At 41.3% G+C, this 22444-nt stretch overlaps 1 protein-coding gene across 2 annotated transcripts in view; it reads right to left on the bottom strand.

Annotated features, from left to right (window-relative positions):
• The window catches only part of ATXN7 (ataxin 7), a 139540-nt gene that overhangs the window by 58452 nt on the left and 58644 nt on the right, over nt 1–22444 (bottom strand). For both annotated transcript variants that reach the window (XR_011246647.1, XM_069541163.1), the window contains exon 5: nt 1493–1597. Coding sequence is in view for 1 of the 2 variants with exons in the window: in XM_069541163.1 (XP_069397264.1) it covers nt 1493–1597 (105 nt within the window). In the remaining variant the exon portion in view is untranslated. The remainder of the gene's footprint in view (nt 1–1492; nt 1598–22444) is intronic.

Raw genomic sequence — 22444 nt, 5'->3', positions numbered from 1 at the left:
TCAGCAAGGAGACAGTATCTTATTCAGCTTTGTACTCACTCTGGTGCCTACTCCCAGGCCTCACTGAGAACCACAAACTCAAAGAACTGTTTATAATTACAAAAAAGATTCCTTGGGGTAAGAGGTGGAATGTTGATTATGACACTGACTCTTACAACTGCATCCAGCCCGACAGAAAGCCCTGTAGGTTCAAAGCTAGCTAGGCTGTGTCCCCAGCTCTACTCCCCCACTTAGCCTTAGTCTATTATCATCTTCACCTCTGAACCATTCTCCCTTCTTCTACCCTTCTCCCACAGTCTACACTCAGCAAGTCAACCAGTGAGATGGTCCTGTGTTACTCCCTTACATAAACTTTCCAATGCCCCCAAGCGGCTTCTTCCTCTGGCCTACAAGCCTGTACATCAACAGGGTCCTGGTTCAAAAGGTCTGACTTCCCAAGTCTCTACTTCCCTCACCAACTTCACTAGCCTTCTTCAAGTCTGGGCACCGGCTCTCCCCTCTGTATCAAATGCTTTTATTCCAGATCGCCACATGGGTGGCTCCCTCTCATCACTTAGGGCTCAGGTCCCCAGGGTCACCTCCTTAGAGGCTTTGCTTGAACACGCTATTACAGAAAGACCCTGTTGTTCTTCCCTGTCTCAAGCTTGCATTTGTAGTCATGAGGACAATGACAAAACAACTTGCAGTCATTTAAAAAAATGTGTCTCGTTAGTTTTGCCTTTCTCTCCAGCTAGATTTTAAACTCCACGGAGGTAGGAATGATACCACATCCCCAATGCCTGAAACAAGGTGGGCACTCAAATACTTTCGAGTTGTTACTGAATCTAACTGGATATAAAATTAAGTTTTATGATCGGAATTTTTTTAAAACACTTTAGGCAGCATTATGACAATGGAAAAACAAGCTTATTTGGATTCTCACATGATTGACATCAGATAACAACAGGCTTGGAGCCTAAAAGAACAGGGACAGCTCAGAGGTTCATGAAACTCCTGAAGTCACAATGCTTCATTCTAAGTACATGCGCATTTTGATGGGGCAAGATAGCATAGCTTCATCACATTCACAAATTACAACATCAAGATACATTTAGAACTACTGAACTTGGACATTTCAAAATCACATTTCCTTTAAAAAAGCCATGCCTCTATACTCTGTGTGTGTATATATAATTTTACCAACCACTGAATTCACAACCGTGGGATCTAGAAGGAAACAAACCTTTTACTACACTGATGCAATATTTCAACAAAGATTTTATAAAGTACACTTTTTCCCTGTCTAATTTTAATAAAAATCAGAAAATGCACATCCCTTTCAAGAAAATTCAGAAAATACCCAACATCTGATAGGCATTAACCCATTCAATGAATTAGAAAACCTACTTCCTGACAGGGGGAGGGGTATTATAGCCTACCCATGCTGTCACTGGTTTAATACTGCTCTACCTCTTACCCTCTAATAATGATTTTTAAATGGTTAAGCACTTACCATAATGTGATTGAAATGCCTGCGGTTTGACAACCTGATTACAGTCGTTACACACCACCAAGTAGAAATCATCGTGGGCTGGACAGAGACCAAATATTGGCATGTCTGCAATAAAGAAAGAGAGCATCACTCACTCATGTGGTTCCTGTTAATATGAAACCATCTGGGGTGGCAACACTTTCTAAAGGAGCTGCCTTATGATAAAGTACACAGGATAAAAGTTGTTCCAGTTTAAAAGTAACTGATGTGACACACCATGACTATTAAAACAGAGAAATCAAATCAGGCTTACAGAAACACCGTTATAAAGTGTTAAAATAAAATGCACGAGAAATCATTAGTATGAGGTAAACCAGACAAATCTTTTAAAATGCGAACAATGAATACATTCACACAATAAAGCAACTTTAGATGAACTCTACCAAGGGTTATGAGGAAGAATCTGCAACCACATAAAATGCCTAGCAATTCACAAAGCTGTAGCATCTAATGGTTTTGTTTGGTTAACTATGCATTCTATTCCAGCCATCTGGTCTCTGCGTTCTATGCAACCATTAAGAAAGGAAGCAGAGGTTTCACTGAAGAGTAAAACTGCTGGTTTTGTCAGCATGTAATACAAAGAAAATGATTTTCGTACTTTTTTTTCTTCAGGTCACAACTAACCTCTAGTCCTTTGCTTGCACACTGATGCCACTGGACAGAAAGAACCTCAGTACAAGCACAACATTTCACACATTAATCTCAGTTCAGTTACCAGAATAGGGCAAGATACAAGTTGGATTTTTTTTGTACTAAGAAGTTAATTAAAATACAAATGTAAAACTAGACTATCTGCATATACGTGAAAACGAAGTACAGTAACTTGATACCTGGTAATATATGGTTAACTAAAAAGTCCTAACTGGACAATTAATTATTAGTAACAATCCAGGGAACAGAGCTAACAGTTCAAATCCAGAATCTAAATCTTTTAAATATTTCAGACTTGGCATTTTACACTATAAGCACTATTTAGAACATCTGCAATGAATGGATAATTAGCACATTTCAATTAGGCAAATATTTTAGTAGACCAAATACCAAGTTTAAAGAGGGAAGAAAGATCCAAAAAGCTGATTAGCATCTGCTTTCTTTCCTGTTAAGATTTAATTTCACACTTTCTCCAGCTTGGGTGGGCTTGGTGGTTTTAAAGGAAACAGAAAATGCCCCGAGGTGATGTAAAGTGATGATAATCTCTAAAATGTCAAATTAGGGATCTAATAATATCTACACACAGCTATAGGTCAGATTTTCTTAAACAGTTTCTATTACACTGAACTGCACAGATAGCTAGCTGTGAACCTGAAATATACCAGGGACCAACAGGATTCCGGGATGCAGCAGCAGCACTGAGCAGGTTCTACGTGCTCCGATCTCATTTTATCCTCACAACTACTTGGGTAGATACCATTATAACCCTGCTCTGGAGAGGAGTAAACTGATTCACAGAAAGGTGAACTACTTTGTCTAAGTCAATAGCTGAGATTTGATTCTGACTCACAACAATGGGTTGAATTTGGTCCCTTGAAGACCGAAGGAATATGATTTCTAGAAATTCCTTCCAGATTCCAACTCCAACAAGTTGAATGTCAGGGCTGAACACCTTTGACGGAATAAACTGATAAGACAACAGAAGAAGTTTCTAACAGACTGCTGACTTCTGTGACTAAGCTTAACAATTTCACGAAAAATAAGAGCCAAACAATGTGCTATTTTCCTGGAAAGCATGCCCACATTGAGTTAAAAATAGTACATGTGGGAGAAGGGGAAAGGTTATATCCATGCAATGATCAACAAGTAATAAGCCATTTTCAATGGCTACAGTTTGACATGACATTTCCTTTTTTCTTTCTTTTTTTGGCCATGTCCCGTGGCACGTAAGATCTTAGTTCCCCAATCAGGGATTGAACCCACTCCCCCCTGCATTGGAAGCGCAGAGTCTTAACCACCAGACTGTCAGGAAAGTCCCAACATTTCAGTTTTAAAAATAAAAATTTAAAGTAGTTTACTTTTAAGTTCCATATATCCCTATGCTAAATCATTCTGACACAGGACAATTAAGTATGAATTACAGAAATGGCAAAACATTCATAACTTACAGCTGAAAAGTATGAAATGCCTATACACATCAAATCAACAGTTTCATTCATGAAATCAACTGGATCAGTTTTATTAATTAAACAGTAGTTAAAGTATTAAATTAAGTGGTCTCAGTTTAGACTTAGGCCTCGGCAATGTGCCTGGTTTGTGTGATTTCTCACAGCACTCTATTACAAGCCATGCTGTTTAAAATATGTCACTTTGCCGGATACCAGATATTGCTGGGGACTAGCTTCCCACCCCTTTATAAATAAGCCAATTGTAAAAAATTAAAAACTGTATAAATCCTTGCAAATAATAAAAATTTAACTGGCCACAATGATGTTTATGTAGAAAACTGTTCTTTTTTTGTTCTGATTCCTTTGATCCTTTTGTGAGACTCAGAAATACTAATAAAACTAAGTGAGTAGGGGTCATTCTGTGAGGGACCAAGAATTTATACTTCTGTAAAAAGGTTCAATTTCCTCAATAACTTATAATTATTTGCAATTGATGACAATAAAGATGATAATCATAATGATAAACAGTTGGCATTCTCTGAGAGACCACTCTGTGCCAGGTTCTCAGCTAAGCACTTTTCATAAGGTTTATCCTTCAATATAATCTTCATTTTACCGATGGAGACAAGAACTTGTCTAATTTCACCCAGCAAAAAAGTACAACCAGGACTCAAACTGAGGTTTTTGCACCATCTGTGACCTCAATTCCACGCACACCCACACCCCACACACACACACACACACACACACACACATACACAATCCCTGTGGAAAAAAACATGGTACATTTAAACGCACTTCATGCTACCCTATGAAATCAAGTTCCTGTTTGGAGAACCTAAAGCAACTTTAATTTTAGCTTTCTGAATTCTTTACTTTCAGATATCCATATTTGGACGTAAGCTAAAGGATACAAAATAATTTAAATAAAATGTCTTCTTTGGGGGAAAAAAAGGAGTTTATATCCTTTTTCTGAATTAGGACATTCCAGAGGCCTTAGCAACAGGAACAGCGTGTGGAATGTTGTGGTAACAGAGAAAATGAAATAATTTTTCTGAGCGACAGTATGTATGTTTCTGAATACTTTCCAAGTGTAAGTTCACAATCAGCCCATCTACAAATTAACACATGGAACTTGCCCAAATGCAAGAAGGGAAAAGCTTCATTTATGACGGAAAACAGAGTTCCTATTGAGTTAAAATGAGTTCCTACTGAATTTTTTAAAAAGTTTACAAAATTTTCTTTAAATATACAACTTAAACCATTATATGAAATACAATGAAAGTTTTAAAACTGTACTTGACCCCATGGACTCTGACCTAATTTGAAAGAATGGATTTTATCATGTGTAAGCCCTAAATCTTTCTCAGGTTTCAGGTCACCCTAACCTTCCAATCAGTGAGTGGCCCGGCACCCACACCAAGGCCGTCATGTATTTTGGAGACCCCAGGCCAGCAGCGTAGGAAGGACTGGGTTTAAGCACATGGACACATGAGCACATGTGTGCAGAACCTTCACAGTCCCATGCAGACTGAAGGCCCTCTGGCCAAAGCCTGTCCTGAACAGTTACTTTGGTGCTGCCATCCCCATTTTGAGGCCTGTGCCCAACAGCAAAACTTGAGCACCGTAGCAAAGCATTTCACCTTTGCAGTACCCTGTGCGTCTCCCTTCTCCCACGCACCCAAACTTCTACATGCCAACGACTCCCACATTTCTATCTCTAGCCCAGACGGCTCCCGAGCTCTGTCTAGACTCACAAATCCAACTCCCTCCCTATTAAGACACTGCCATCTGGATGTCTTTCATACATCTCAAATCAAACAAGCACGTCCAAGAGAGCTTTGCCTTCCACCCTGCCCTGTTCCCTGCCCCCCAAAATCTTCCCCCTTTTGGGTAAATGACTCTGCTCATCTTCTCAAACTAAAAACCCACACAACACCCCGACTCTTCTTTCCCTCATCACACCCAGGCCACCAGCAGGTCCGATCAGCTCTCCTCTAACACCTCTGTCCATTTCTCTCCACTGTCCAGCCCGCCACTGTAAAGCCTGTCACCAGCACCTTTCCTATGGACTGTGGAAGAAAGTCTCCCACATGGTTGACAATCCCTTCCACACGACTGCCAGAGTGATTCTTCGAAATCCTCCAACAGATCACGTAAATACCATTAAAACTTCCCAAGTGACTTCCCACTCCTCTCGGAATAAAATCCAAGCCTTTACCACAACCCCCAAGGTTATGGGATACACCAGCGGTCTGTCCTCCGCCCTTCACTCCCTGTCCCCTGAGTCCCTGCTCCCCTCTCTTTGGCTCACTCTGCTCCAGGCACACTGATCTCCATTCTCTCCTTGGAAAGCTTTTTCTCTGCCAGGCTCTGCCCCTGCTCTTCACAAGATGCCTGGGGCATTCTCACACATCAGGTCTCAGCTCAGCTGTCATCTCTTCAAAGGGCTGTCTCCAGCTCCTCCCCAGTTAGTTATTCTCTGTCACAGGTATTTTAAGCAGAGTGGCTAACAGTGTGGGCCACTCCCCAGCACCCCGAATCCAATGTGATCTCGGGCAAGTTCTATAACCTCTTTGAACTTCAGTCTCTTCATGTGTCAAATATTGACGATCACAGTACCTAATTCACCAGGCACCTCCCAGGGTAGAAAGAGTAAGAGAGCTAATACACGCAAAGCCTTAGAAGGCCCCAGGAAGTGCTCAATCAATGTCCCCCAACGGCCTGTAAGGTAGGAGTCATGCACGCCCACTGTATTGCTCAGGAAACTAAGGCACACAGACACTGAGATCTCACAAGCTAGTGAGTGGCAGAGTCAAGATTTGAACCCAGGTCTGCTGGGCTCAGAAGCCCAGGCATTTCCCAACATTCTCCCAGAAGCTGCCAGAATCTGCCTCCTCCATGCTGCTCCCACTGCCAGTGCCCGCGGTCAGAGCCTGGTGGCCTCCACACACCGGTACAGAGCTCCTAATAGGGTCTGAGTTGCTTCCCTCTTCAGCCTCCTCCACTCTGCTGCCAAAGCCACCAACCTACAAAGTAATAAAGCCATTCCTCTCCTTGGAGACCTCTGCTGGCTTCAAAGTGGTACTTGGACCCCTGACCTACCTCTCTGTAAGCAAGGCCCTAGCACTCTTTTCTCCTCCCATCTCTCCAGGCTGAGTCAACCTGCTCTAAGCTCAAGACTGTGTGGGTCTTCTCAGAACCTGCCCTGTTCTCTGCAATCCTACCTTTTGGACACAACTGTTCCTACAGCACAGAAAGCTCTTCTCTCTTCTTTCTGGAATTCCCGCCATTCGACCAGAGCTGTGCTCTTACTCATACCATTCATATCTCCATCACAGTCCTTCACTCACTGACTTATGATTTTTGAATGGTAATTGATGCCTCTGCAGCCCTGTCTGACGGCAGACTCCTCGCCTTGCCTAGCACAGTCTGAGAAGTGAACTCAAGATTATGTGACGGTGAAGTAATGACTGACATCTGCAACTCTCCCGTAGCTTCCACTTGCTCTTAGGATAAAAACTAAGACCCCTGACAAGGCTCTCTCCACGCTGGCACCCTGCACCTGGCCCCTCTGGCCTTCATTTTGTCCCTGGTGCACACCATGCTCTCTCCTGTCACAGCACCATGGTGCTTGCTGTTCCCTCTGTTTGAACTCCCTTCCTCCAGATCTTGACCTGGCTTGTTACTTTACTTCATTTGGTCTCAGCTTCAATGTCGCTTCCTTCAGACTCGGCTAGTCAGGGCCCCATTATCTGCTCTCAGAGCACTGACTTAGCCTTGCCACACAGCACCATGCCCTGTTCGTAACTATCCATCTAACTGTGTGAGCCTTAATCTCCTCCCACTAGACTAAGTTCCACATCTGTCTTGTTTTCTGCTCTAGTGGCAGTGCCTAACAATGCCTAACTTGATGGACAGGAAGCAGCAAATGGATGTACTAATACTATTGGGTGGAGAGTAACTAAAGTATTAGATGAAGTCCCTGTGGTGCCACCATAAGTCAAGGGTATAATTGCGCCTTTATGTCATGTAAAGACATACAGTCACCCACTAAAACTGGGTATCCAGTGAGATAAAAGTTCAAGGGTGAGAAGGTTTCCCTTGAACACATGATCCCATTCCTGGGGGCGGTTTCTGGTAAAATTTGTGTTGCAGGGTCTGCTTCTCAAATGTGCACACTGGCAAATTCTCTTCTGCTAGTGTGTGCAGTGCAGTAACTAGGAACAGTTCTGGAGTCAGACTACTGAGATTCAAGTCCCTAATCTTTCCCTTACTAGCTATGTGAACACAGTTAAGTTATTAACTTCAGTTTCCACATCTGTAAAATACAGAGAACAGGACCTACATTTCACAGTGCTGTTGTGAGGATGAAATAAACTACTCCGTGGAGAGCATTCCATGCTGAACACATAGTAAACACTCAGTGTTAGCAAAATAAACAAAAACACACAATATACACACACTAGACGTGTTCTGCTGCAAGGGCCCCAGTTCTGATTAAAGTCTCAGAAGATCGATATATACACCAAATGGCAACTATTTTATAATGTGAGCTTAACCTTCAAGTGGTCTCTGCCCCTGCTGCTGACCACACACTCCTCCCTGTAAGCAATGAAAGGCAGGGGAGAGGCGGACGAGACTTGCTGGTGCTCCCCCTGCAGAGGGTCAAGGCTCAAGTTTCGGAGTTTAAGCTCCACCCCGCAAGCCTGGGAGAACCCACAGTTTTAAGGAAGGCAGCCACATGATACAAAAGGTCACTCTGGCATGCGTGTGGATCTACCGAGGTAAGGGGGTAGTGGGCTGGTCCCCAAGGGCTGATGCAGAAGTCAGAGTGAGACAGGAAGTGCCTATGTGATGAAGATGGAAGAGACCAGACTGAAGACATGCTCTGGAGAGCTCTGCAAAGAGATGGGGAGACCATGGATCGGGGGTGAGGGAGAGGGGAGAAAGCCAAAGATGGGCTGCAGTTTGTTCCTTGCTCACTGTAGCTAATGTGGCCAGCTAATGCATGATGGGAGACACACAGATGGAAGAACTTAGCTTGCTAAGGCAATAGAGCCTGGCAGTTAAAGGCACAGCCACCAGAACCACACTGGCTGCATTCAAATCCCAGCCTTGCCGCTTGGTAGCCTTTACCTCAGTTTCCTCATCTATAAATGGGAAAAGTGACAGTACCTACCTCACTGGTTGTAGGAAGAACTAACAAACAGATGTAAAATGTTTAGAACAATGCAAAGTACTTTGTAAACATGAGCCATTTTTAAAATCATCTTCCAGATCACTGTCCTCTGGTCTTTGACCTAAACAGTGGCTATTCTCCCCTCCGCCTATTCCAACTCCCCCACCCATACGCATTTAAATAGTGGTGTTTTTAGGGACTTCCCTGGGGGCACAGTGCTTAAGAATCTGCCTGCCAAGGCAGGGGACACAGGTTCGATCCCTGGTCCGAGAAGATCCCACGTGCCACGGAGCAACTAAGCCAGTGCGCCACAACTACTGAGCCTGCGCACTAGAGTCCATGAGCCACAACTAGTGAAGCCCGCGTCTAGAGCCTGTGCACCGCAATGAGAAGCCCGCGCACCGCAACAGAGTAGACCCCGCTCGCCGCAACTAGAGAAAGCCCGCGCGCAGCAACGAAGACCCAATGCAGCCAAAAATAAATAAATAAATTTTTAAAATTAAAAAATAAAAACAGTGATGTTTTTAAATCATAAATGTCACCTAGTCTGATTAAACCCTTAGTTTACCACGTAGAGTACTCCAATGCAGTCAGAATGAAAATCAGTGCTTAGAAAGACCCTGCCTGATCTCTGCAACCGTAAGACACAGCCACTCCTCATCCATGCCAGAATTCCATCTCCTCGACAGTTACGCACACAGGCCAACCACTTTCCCACCTCAGGCCCTTTGCTAATTCTGCTCCCTCTGTACAGAATGCTTTGTCTGGCTGGTTCCAGATCACAGCTTACATTCCACTGAAAGACCTTGCCTGACCACTCAGTTTAAAGCAGGAGCCTACCTCTTCAGGCAGTACTCTCTCTTCACTCATTAGTTATTTGTAATTTGTGTTTTGGCTACCGCCCTAAGATATAAGCTCCATGAGGGCAGAGGCCATGTCTGCGCAGCACAGTGCCTAGCACACAGTAGGTTCTCAACAAAAGAATTTGAGAAAGGCCCCTGGATTGGACTTCCTGAGTTCAAATTCCAATGCCATCACTCACTAGGAGCAGTAACTCGGGCAAGTTCCTCCGCTTCAGTACCCTCATATGTAAAATGGACACGATAATAGTAGCTACCTTAATGTGTAGTTATGAGGATGAGATGAGTTAGTATACATAAAGCTCTTAGAACTATGTCTGGCACAGAGCATGTGCTAAGTCTGTCTTACCTATTAGGATTATAATTATTTCCATTTTCACTGTCAGTGGCTTACACTGGCCACTGCTTCTAATCTTCTGCTGGTCTACAGCCACCACCTCTTGTACACTCAGTACTTAATAGTACTGACTGTACTCACTGTATGTCAGGTCTCATGGCAAGTACTCTGTGTATATCATTCATTCATGTATCAAAAGTCTACTATGCCTAAACACGATTCTAGGTACTGGCTATATATACATCAGTGAACAAAAATCACAACAGCAACACCACCATCTGAGAAGCAATACATATAACACAAACAATCAAAGTTTTCAATTACTGAGCACTTCCTATGTTCCAGGTACAATGCTAAGTATTAACTCATTTGCTCTTCACACCACCACCCACCTTTCAGGGTCGCTGTCCCCACTTCACAGATAAAGCAAGTGAGGAACAAGATTACCTGCCTTAAGTCACAGAGCCAGCACACGGAGGAGCTGAGATGTGAAGGTAGGCTACTCCCACGTACATGCTCCTCACCTCACCTCACCTCACGAGCCTCAACATTGCTCAGCGCACTCCCAGCCTCTCCCGCCTTGTTTAATCAAAGTCAGTCAAGGCATCCTATCGAACAGCAGACTTCTGATGCTACCTCTGGACTGTCTGCTCTCACTGCTACGCAAAGGTTTCCTTAGATACTAGGACTCTCAGCTCCACTAGTGTCGGAAACACTTCGAAGTAACCTGATGGACCAACTTGGAAGGCTGGTCTGCACATAACTGACTTTTACTATAGTCAGTCCCAAATTTATTTCAAATGGTAACTGTCAGTTCTGGGTAATCAAAAGGAATATCAATGATATAATAAAAAAGTTCTAAACTGCTCTTAAGTGAGCTTTAACATCTCAACGGGGAAAAGATAAAACAGAATTTTATTTCTACCTTCTGCACACACTTCTCCAAAATTCATATTCTCTGCTCCAATAATTAAAGGGAACTGGACTTTCCTTTGATCATAAGACATTAGATGATGAACCAACCAGACACAAAAAAAGGCAATCAACAACCTGCCAAAATGTATGTGTTTTGGGACCCTGTCTGAACTAAAGCAGTCAATAAAATTACATTAAAAAAAAAAAAAAAAGAGATGTTTCCAGTACCAAACACCAGAGGACCAAAGAGTCAGAGATTAGAAAGCAGTCTAACAGTTATTCATCACTATGTAAAAGTGGCCAACCTTATAGTGACCCTCCATAGACAAGTCATAAGTGCTACTGTTGTCACTAATTGTACTGAAAATGAGATACAGTACCTGGCAAAGAACAGAGGAAGCAAATATCAAAATCCTAGGGAACCTGAGTTAGGGAAGGCCAGGTAGGGTTACAAAGGTGACATACATGACAGGCTACCTCACATGTACCTTTAGCTACTCAAAATACTGTCAGCAAATTCTGACCTTTCAAACGGAAACTAGAGGCACCTTCCAAAACCCTTAGGGAATCTTACCTGCATCACTACCATTCAGCTAAGTTGCAGACTATGATAAGATATGGGCTATAAGAGAGTTTACCACTTAGCTGGTATTATAACCTCAAGAGAGGTACTTACCTCTAGACATCCAGTTCCTGCGTTTGAAAAATGGTGAAAACAATGGTATCTATGTCAGGAGATTGTTGGATTGAATAAGATAATTCACGTAAAATGTTTAGTTCTATGTCTGCCTAAACACAGTAAGCAGAGTATATGTAAATACTTAATGAAGAGTAGTGTTAATATTATTATTATTATTGTTAAGCCTATGGTTATAAACTCATGACTCAGTTAAGAATACTTTCTTTTCTTCAAAAGGCAGTCAATACCCAACACCACATCTGCCAGACATCTTGTATGCGGAAAACCCACAGCTCTCATACAACTAAAAACAGCATTAACTATGGAATGGTATTGCCTACTCACCTAGCTTTATATTTTTAAGTGGTTAGCTTTACAGACCATACCCTAGCCCAGAAAATCAAGCTCAACAAATTTAAAAGAAATGAAATCATGCCAAGTATTTTCTCTGACCACAACGGAATCAAATTGGAAACTAGTAACAGAAAGATACTAGAAAATTTGCAAACACTTGGAACCTAGACACTTCAAATAATCCATAACCAATATAATATGTGATATTAACAAGTTAAAGAAGAAAAATCATACTACCGTAATAGTTGATGCAGAAAAAATATGTATGATTTTTTAAAAAAATCCAGAGAACTCGGAATAAAGGGGATTTCCTTAACTTGATAAAGAACATTTACAAAAAACCCTACAATTAACATCATACTTAATGGAGAAAGGCTGCATGCTTTCCTCCTAAGGTCAGGAACAAGGCAAGGATACCCACTCTCATCAAAGCACTGAAGTTCTAGCCATAGAAATCAGGCAAGAAAAGGAAATAAAAGGCATACAGATTTGAAAGAAAGAAATAAGCTTTCTCCATCTGCAGATGACTTGATGGTCTGTGGAGAAAACCACAAAGAACCTACAAAAAACCTCCCCAAATTTACCAGCTTAGCAGTATCACAGGATACAAAATTTAGTCTGTTTGGGCTGCTGTAACAAAATACCATTGACTGGGTAGCTTATAAACAACAAACATTCATTTCTCACGGTTCTGGGAGCTGGGAATCCAAGATTAAGGCACCAGCACACTGAGTGTCTGGTGAGAGCCTGCTTCCTGGTTCAGGGTCAGCTTTTCATGGTGTCCTCCACATTGAGCTTAAGGGGAGAGGGAGCTCTCTGGAGCCTCTTTCACAAGGGCACTAATCCCATTCATGAGAGCTCCACCTTCATGATCTAACCACTTCCCAAAGGCCCCACCTCCAAAAATCATCACACTGGCGATTAGGTTTCAACGTATGAATTTGCGGTGGGTGGGGGGGACGATGGGACACAAACATTCAGTCTGTACACAAGATCAACACAGAAAAATCAACTGTCTTTCTATATATTTGTAATGAACACATGAAAACCAAAATCACATGGCTAGCCTTCAGCTGGCATAGCATGTTAAGCAAGTTATTTGCTTTATGGTATACCTGAGTATTATCCAACAGCCATGTGGCTATGATGAATGTAGCAAACTAGAGAGCTGTATCTTTCATAACATCCTTAAAGGGATGTTATAATTATCTCATATTTGTAAAGTCTCTAAATATCTTACCCAAAGCATGCCGCAGAAGATTCAGAGCTTTTAATAGAAAATTAAAGTGTAATAACTGTCTTGAGCTTGTTTCAGATTCCTCAAGTCAGAGGCGAAATGCTCTTTAGATTTTCTATATTAATGGTCACAATGAAAAAAGTACACTGAACTCTATATTCATCCTCAAGATAAAGCCTCACTACTTGAAGTACGGTCCACAGGCCAATTGTTTCTGTATCATTGAGAACCTGGTTAGAATTACAGAGTTTCAGGACCCAACCCAGACACTGCAAATCAGAATCTGCAGTTTATCAAGATTCCCAGGTGATTTATATACATGTTTGATAAGTGCTGAAAACAGAACATCATATAACCTGGACTAAAACTTGAATAATGTGACCAATATTGGAGAAATTATTCATATATTATCCAGACTTTTCCCAATCCATCCATCAAAGGCATATTGAACATATTTCCTCACCTGTACATTGCTCAAATGTGTATTTAGTATTTGCCTATTATAGAATATAATAAATATATACTATATCACTTATACTGAGTATATTAGTCTGTAGTTTTCAGTTACTGTGATGTCTTTGGTTTTGGTACTGGCCTCATAGGATGAGTTTCTATTTTTTAGAAAAGTTTGTGTTGGGCGGGCCCTACTTCTTTATACATTTAGTAAAATGCACCAGTGAAGCCATCTAGGCCTGGGCTTTCTTTTGTGGGAAATTTTAAAGTTTGCAGTTTAAAGTTGACAGTATCTTTCTTGGAATTTGTCCATTTCATCTAGGTTATTCAATGTGTAGGCATACAGCCATTCACAGTATTCCTTTATAACCCTGTATCTGTCAGGTCGGTAGTGATATTACCTATTGAATTCCTGATTTCAGTGATATGAGTGATGTGGTCAGGTCTAGCTAAAGGTTTGTCAATTTTATCAAAATCAAAGCACTCCAATGTTGTCAAGGATCAACTTTTGGTTTCACTGATTTTTTTGCTTTGTTTTTCTACTACCTAGTTCATCTAATTCATTATTTTCTTCCTTCTGCTTGCTTTGTGTTTAGTTTGCTCTTCTTTTTCTAGTTTCTTAGGGAGGAAGGTTAGGTTATTGATTTGAGATCTCAATAACCTTAACTCAATAACCTTAAGTACTGCTTCAGCTGCAGTATGTTAAGTTTTGGTATGCTATGTTTCATTTTCATTAATTTCAAAGTATAATTTCTCTTGTGATTTCTTCTTTGACCCACTGCTTATTTAGGAATGTTCTTTAATTTTCACAAGCTTGTTAACTTCCCAGATTTCCTTTGGTTGTTGATTCCTAATTTTCTCCATTGGGGTTAGAGAATGTAATTTGTACTTGTATGATTTCAGTACTTTTACATTTAGTTAGGCTTATTTTATTGTGGCCTAACATATTATTCTGAGAATATTCCATGTGTGCTTGAAAAGCATGAATATTCCGCTGTTGGTTGTGTCTAATTGGTTTATGTTTTTCAAGTCTTTGACATCCGTCCTGATCTTCTGCCTAGCTGTTGTAACCATTCTTTAAAGTGAGTTATTGAAATCTCCAACTATTACTATTGAATTGTCCATTTCTCCTTTCACAGTGTAAGTTTTTTGCTTCATATATTTTGAAGCTCTCTTGTTAGGTACATATATCTTTGTAACTGCTATTTCTTCCTGAAGGATTGACTCATTCATGATTATAAAATATCCTCCTCTATCAGTAATGACTTTAAAAAGTCTGTTTTGTCTGATATTTGTACAGCTAGACTAGCTCTCTTTTGACTACTGTTTGCATGTTATATTTTCTATTACCTTTCAACATACTTCCAACTTTGAATCTGAAGTGTCTCTTGTTGACAGCATATCACTGAATCATGATTTTTTAAAATTCATTCTGCCAATTTCTGCCTGCTGATTAGTGTTTATTCTATTTACATTTAACGTAATTACTGATAAGGTAGGATTTATGTCTGTGATTTTGCTACTTGTTTAATACATGTTTTATGTCTTCTTTTGTTCCTCTATTCTATTACGGCATCCTTTTGTGTTAAATTAATAGATTCTAATATACCTTTTTAATTCCTCTTTTTTTCTTTCACTCCCCCCCACCCAAGTTATTTTCTTAGTAGTTGCCCTGGGGATTACAATTAACATCTTAACTTCAGACAATGTAGTTTGAATAAGACCAACTTAATTTCAACAGTATTTTAGAAATGCTTTGCTTTGATATGGCTCCATTTTGTGCTTTTTTCTGCCAGCATGTGGGCCGTGTTCTGCTGTTTCTCTGCCTTATAATTTTTTGTTGAAAACTAGACAATACAGACAATGTACTGTGGCAATTCTACAAATCAGATCCACCTGCCCTTTTGGTTTGTTTAGTGAGTTACCTGGTCTAATTGTATAGTCTGTATTCTTTGTTATGTGTGTGCTCGGTTAGCTAATTATTGGACAGGGATTTCCTTAAATATCTTGAACCAATAAGTCTCCCAGGCTTTGCCAAGGGGCTCTGTGCATATGTTGGGACATGTCTTCAATGCTCTAGCAATCAATTTACAACTCTGCCTTAGCCTTCACTTCCTGCTTGCATAGAACCTCAAAGTCAGCCAGAGGTGAGATATTAGGGTTTTCTCAGGTCATTCCTGGGCATGTGGACAGCCCTATACACACACACTGTTTTCTTTTCTTTCTTCTTTTTAAATTGAAGTATAGCTAATTTAATGTACTTGGTTTTCTAGATTCCCAGGAATCTTGAAAATGTTGGAGCTCTTTAAAAACTCCAACTGACATCTCATTTCCCAGTGTTTTCTACTTAGTTTTTTGGTCAGCCTCTTGTCAACCTCAACTAATATCACCACCTCAAACAACTGCAATGTACAATAATTGCCACTAATTTTTTTTTTTTTTTTTAAACAAACACCTTAGGGATAGGGCACAGAGTGAGCTCTGATACGGACAACTTCTGAGAATGGAGCTTTTTAGGGAGCTACTAGACAGATCAAACAGTGACAATTTTCTGGGCATATGGCTTTAGGGAAGCTCCCAAACCCATTCTTTCCACTCCGATGGCTTCTAAGCTACTGTTTTTCACAGCTACTGTAGTTGTGAGGTTTGCAGGTTTTCAAAGTTACTGTGGAGTTGGGGGTGGGGTGCAGCAGCATTAACACAGAGTGAGTTAAAACACCACAGAGTTTGCTATATTTATTTACAGAGATTCAGTTATTTTTCTTGTATAAATGCTCCATAAATCCTGCAAGCCTTTAATTTTTAGAACTCTGAAAAAGTTAATTTTGTCAATTCTTGCCAGTGTTCTCACTGTTTTTACAGAGATTTGGGGAAGTCCTTACTCCACCAATAGGAAATGCTCACTGGAAGTATTTTAATGGAGGATAACATTATCAGATTCTTTATTATTTTCAACTCTACTCAAACTGTGGAATGGAGAAGGGAAATTTGTGGTTCAAAAGTAAAAGTGAGAAGGCCAGGCATTTGCATTTGCAATAGTACAGGTGAGAGACACAGGGTAGCTTGGACTTGGAGATCACAGTGAGATGGCATAAAAACAATTCACAAATATTTAGAAGGAACTGCTGACATGACTTGGTAATGGCCTGGATACAAGGGTGGTGCAGAGAATGATGCCAAGTTTCCTGTCTTGCAGAACAGGATGGATGGGTGGTACCAGTCTCTGAGAAGGAATCCTGGAAGAATGCCAGGTCAGAGTAGGAGGAATACACACTGGGGACATCTTAAATCTAGGTGCCTCTGAGATTTCCAAGAAGATACCAAGGAAGCCATCATCTTGCAGACTCTCCCCCGGTTTTAGAGAAATGCTTTATAAATCAAGTCCTTAAACATTATTTCCTCTACATGGGGAGGGGGGAGGAAAGGCAAGGCATGTATACTAAATACCAATAATTCAAAGTCACCCAGGAATTAAAAATACGGTTCCAAGAATGATGAGAACCATGCATAAATGTCTGAGATTACTCATTGCCTACATGCAAGTGAATTAAAGCTTCCCCAAAGGCAGCTGTATTTAAAGAGAAGTTACAATGAAAATAAAGATAAATCTTTCCTCTGTCTTAAAAGATTCTGTTGCACTCTTGCAGACGTCAATTTAATGTTCAATTTAATGTTCTCATTGATGCCTGTGAAAACAAATCAATCACATTCGTTCTCGCCTCCACTCATTCCATAAATACTCGAGTGCCTCCTATTTGAAAGCGCTTGGTCAGGCCTAGGAGACAGCTGGGAATAGGTCAGACTAGGTCCCTGAAGTGTGAATTGTTCTTTTGGTCCCAACATCAACTTGTCTGAATATCATAGTTTTTTGGTTCTGTAATCCTTTCCGTTAGGCCTCTCTTTCATACATGAAATTCACTTGTACAGCTGCTTTTTCTGGTCAGAGTTGGGCAGGCATAGATTTGTAAGGCAACACTGCGGGGGGGGGGGGGGGGGCGGGGGGGCAGGGAGGGTTGACTGCTGGTTAATTACTTCTATTCCTAATCTCTCTTAATGTTACAAAGGTTTGTTCTGCTTAAACATATGAGGTCCAGTTTATTACGACTGGGAAACATTAAAGTATTTCAAGGTTGTTTTGACTGTTAGCTCATTTCTGACCTAATGGGCAATACTTTCACAAGAAAGTTTTATGTATTCTCTTATCTCAGTTTTGCTTCTTCAGACTTTGTAGTTTCACTCCTTGTCCTTCCAGAGGAAACTGGTCAACATACCTGAACAAAGAACTCAAAGCTCACTTACCAAAACCATATGCAAACAGATGTGGTTTGCAGATAACACCCTGTGCAGCCACAGTTCAGAGTGATGCCTCAAAGTTCAACACCCATTTCTCCCCAGTAGCTTGTGTGTTTGTTTTCTAGAGAGGTTCTAAAGTAAAAGGTCAGGCAAATGTTTAAAATACAATATAATAACAATAGCCACCTTGTCAAATGTTTATGGAGAACTTACTGGGCCAGACAGGATGATAAGTATTTTACATGCTGTATGTTACAAAATCCTCACAACAACCCTGTGGTACAGGTACTATTATTAGCCCAAGTTTACAAATGAGGAAACAGGCATGGAAGGATTAAGTAACTGGCCCAAGATCACACAGCTGGCAAGAGGTGGGGCTGGGGTTAAAGGTTAAATCTAGTTGATTCCAGATCCTAGTCCCTTAACCAGCATGCAATGACATGTCACTGGTCACAGAGCTTCAGTCCTTCCTCCAACAGATATTAACTAGGGGTCCTAGTAGTGTCACCTCTGGGGAAGAATAAATAAGAAACACAAAGTGTCAGTCCTTACAGAATTGACACAGCTGCTTATATCATGAAAACTGTTTAAGACACTTGTCTGGGCAAAACTATTCACGTACATTCTTTACACATACTACTACTTAAAATTCACAACTGGCTTAATAAATCCCAATTAAAGTATGGTGTATAAAAGTTATAATGGAAATGATTTTAGTTGGTGGGGGTGGAATCCAAATACGTTCAATTGAGGTACAAAGCATTCAGCTATAGTTTTAAAAAACTAACACGACAATCCACACTTTCTCCCGCCACTCAGCACATTAGGAAGCACTTAGAACAATAAGGAAAAAGAAATACATGTGCTAATAAATGGAAACTAACAGAAACTATACTTTTCCCCCCACTGAGCATTTGGTCTATTTTATTTGAGGTAACATGTTTCTGTCCTCCCACATTTTAGAAAAACAGCGGACACACTGCCTTACTTACATCTATGCTTATCAGTAATGACACGGCCATATCTCTGCAAACAGCCGGTTAATTAATTTGTACCCCTCTCTTTTGGCAGCCTGCCTATGCAACCAAACAGCAAAAATAATTACACTAGGCTAAAGAGGGAACATTTTCACTCTTCTTTTTGAGATTTCTTATCGAGAGGCCTGCTGCCTTTCTTAAAATGGGTTTGAGTTGTAGAACACTTGCAAACCAGATTAAGGTCATTACAAAATGATAATGTTTCCATTCTTTACTAAAGCATGAATATTCAATCGGGAGTCAAAGGGGCAAGGGAGAAAACTGACCAACCAGTCTAAGGCAAAAAGTATGGGCTGAGTAGAACCATGAACGAAGAAATATCCAGCTCTTTTCCAGGAGAGACCTTCATCACTTTCATCATGTTAAATCTGAGGTTAATCTATCAACAAATATTTACCTAGAACCTACCAAAGGCAGTCCCCTTCTTTTCTACACAAAACCATACATGAGAAAGTCAAACAGGAGATCAGTGGGATCCTGTACTCAGCACCACAAGCCACAAAATTTCTAATAAGGTATCACCTTTGAAACCCAGTCTCTGGTGATATAGTTCTAGCTCTTCAAAGGTAAACACAGCAGTCCCTTGATCCGCTTAAGCCCACCTAACGTACAACTGACGTCAACGCTTTCTGCATGCCTAATGATTTTCATCTGTTTAGGTTGTGATGGTGGAGTTCCGTTTTAAGAGAGGAATCTGTTGGTTAGTTTCTAAAGTCACTTGAAATCATCCATGAAAATTTCTCGGACACCACATGGAGCTCTACCAGTAAGTCCTACACAGCCAGTTGTGTCACTGATGTCAGAACAGATGGCTGCTTCTACCAGATTAAGTAGTTGGCTTGCGTTTAAGGTCCTTCTTGTATGAAAAAATCCATGTAATTCAACACCACAAACATAGGACAATGAGATGCTTACATTCTGAGACACTTGGCGGGAACTGAGTCCAAATAAAGGAAAGCAATCAATATTCCATAATAATTTGTGTGCTTACTATGTTCAAAGCACTCTTTCAGGATGCTGAAGAGACAGCAGTAAGCAAAACCCTGTCCTCATGGAACTTACATCTTGGCTGATTCACACCTCCCATTTCAAGCACATTTCAGGTCAGTATGCACAGAATGACTGGTGAAATCAGCCACACTGCTTTTCTCTTTTGTGCCATCGTATAGTATAATTCAAATAACTCACAAGCACTTATGATACAACCCTCCTGTAAAAGTTGGAGACATATGTTTCTTATCACCAGCGTTAGAAAACTAGTTTGTACTGTGTACTCACTCATCTTTACAGTAAGCAGACTGTAGTAAAGCAGTCGAGTAACCACCCAAACACACTGCGGCAGGGCAAGATAGGGACCACGCAAAGAACACTGCTGGTACCAACCTGTGCGAGACTGCACTGGTTTCTGTCCGGAGCTGTGTGAAGGTCCAAAAACCACGTGAAAGGCAGTTTAAGGGCATCATCACAGAACACTGGAAAGGGCAGGCTGCTCAAACGTTTGAGACTGTGCGTTTGAGGCACTGTGCTGAGTACTGGAAAAAATGGCCAGGTAAGACAGCCGCTGCCCATAAAGAGCTTCCAATCTAGTTGCAAAGCCCAGACATAGACAGAAATACCTCATTCCTTAATTTCAAAGATGCCATCAAGTGTGTGTCAAGGCCAGCATTTGGGGAACAATAAAAAAAAATGTACCCTTCAACTTTATAATCCATTCTGATTTCAGAAATAATGAAACATGAGAAAAATAGGCATCTTGGAATCAAGGATATACAGTAATAGCTACTCTGACACTTCATGGGTGCTGCTGTGCAATGGAAGTGAAACTCAGGATGGGGAGGGAGGGCTCCTCTTGGTAGCCAGCCCCAAAGATTCAGTTACCCGAGTGCCACGAGAGTCTCACCAAGGAACCTCGTGCATGTGACTTCTACGGAGGGAGCTAGCACCCTTCCAGTACTCCAGCAACACAAACATTCATTCATGCATGCGCATTTTTATCAAGCATCTCCTACGCCTCAAACTCCGAAGAACACTCTACCTGCCACACACTAAGCAAGGGGCTTTAAAGCCATGGTTCTCGACTGGGGGCAATTTTGCCCCACGGGGACACTGGCAATGTTCGGAGACGTTTTTCCGCTGTGACGACTGGAGGGGGTGGTGCTACTGGCATCCAGTGGTAGAGGCCACATGCTGCTAAACATCCTACAATGCGCAGGACATTCCCCTACAACAAAGAATGATCTGACCCCAAACGTCAGCAACATTGAGACTGAGAAACCCTGCATTAACTAAAGCACCCTCAAAACGGCCCTATGGGGGAAACACTACTCTAATCCATGCCCACTTGCAAGGAAACTGAGGCCAGGAGGTATTACATAACTTGCCCAAGGTCAGCAGTGAAGATATGGAGGAGGGACTGTGACCCAGGAAATGCGATGCTATGCAACAAGCATTAACACCCTGCGAAACTCTTAATGTGATTACAGAAACCCAGAGAGGAAGTACTTAAAAAACTGAGTCACCAGGGCATAATACTCATTTCATCCTCTCTTCCCTCAGCTCCCATCCAAAAGTATTCCCTTTCTGCATCTCACACAGGCCATCTCTCTCCCAGTGCTACCCCATCTCATCTTGATCTCTAGAAAGAGGTGCTTAAGTAGGATGACTGTCTGATCTCTGATTTCTCCATCCACTCTTCAGCATGGTTCCCATAAGCATCCACAAATACATCCCCTGCCCCCAGGAACCCAGAGAACCAGGCAATTCTTTCTCTCTGTGAACTCTCTTCCCAAAAGGGGAGAAACCTCGGCACGTGGTCCGCCAAAGAAGCCAGACTCAATCATAGCCTCCGAGTAGGCAGGAGCAAAGAGGCTATGGGACGTGGGAGGCTACCAGCTGGCAGGCAAATACGAAAGGACAGGACATAAAGGGGTGGGTGTTCAGATTTCCCCAGCTCCTGGAGGAATTAGCCTTTGGCCTCTCAATACGAATGCAGTGTTGGCCATCAGCTGCAAAGGAGTTAGGACAATTGATGATTCTGAAAATAAGGATGAATATCAGTAACTTTTTAAGCACTAAATGTGTGAATGAATTTTGAACCACCCAACTTCCAGTAACATTTTTTTAAAACGAAAAAAATTTTTTCAACCATTTTACCTTTTTAAAAAAAACATTCTTTGGGAAAACTGAGGGTTCTATCTCAAATACGATACCAAAAAAAAAAAAAATCAACTAGCCGCTCCCTCCAACAGGTACCTGTGAGGCGTCAACTTTATTATCCCTTCAGCAGGAACCATTACCCCCTCACCAGAAAGGTTATCTAACCAACTACTTTGCACAGAGTTATTTCAATACCCAATAAAGAATATCATTTTATCAAGAGGGAGGACAAGGGAAATTACCACAGTCACAGGAAAATTATGGTTCCTCTTTTTTTGTGAAAAAAGAGTAGCTTAGACTACAGTCACTTA

The sequence above is a fragment of the Delphinus delphis genome, chromosome 10 (genome assembly GCF_949987515.2).
Source record: "Delphinus delphis chromosome 10, mDelDel1.2, whole genome shotgun sequence".
NCBI classification, from domain to species: Eukaryota; Metazoa; Chordata; class Mammalia; order Artiodactyla; family Delphinidae; genus Delphinus; species Delphinus delphis.
Note: the sequence above shows the minus strand (reverse complement) of the source record. Positions and strands in the feature narration are given on the sequence as shown.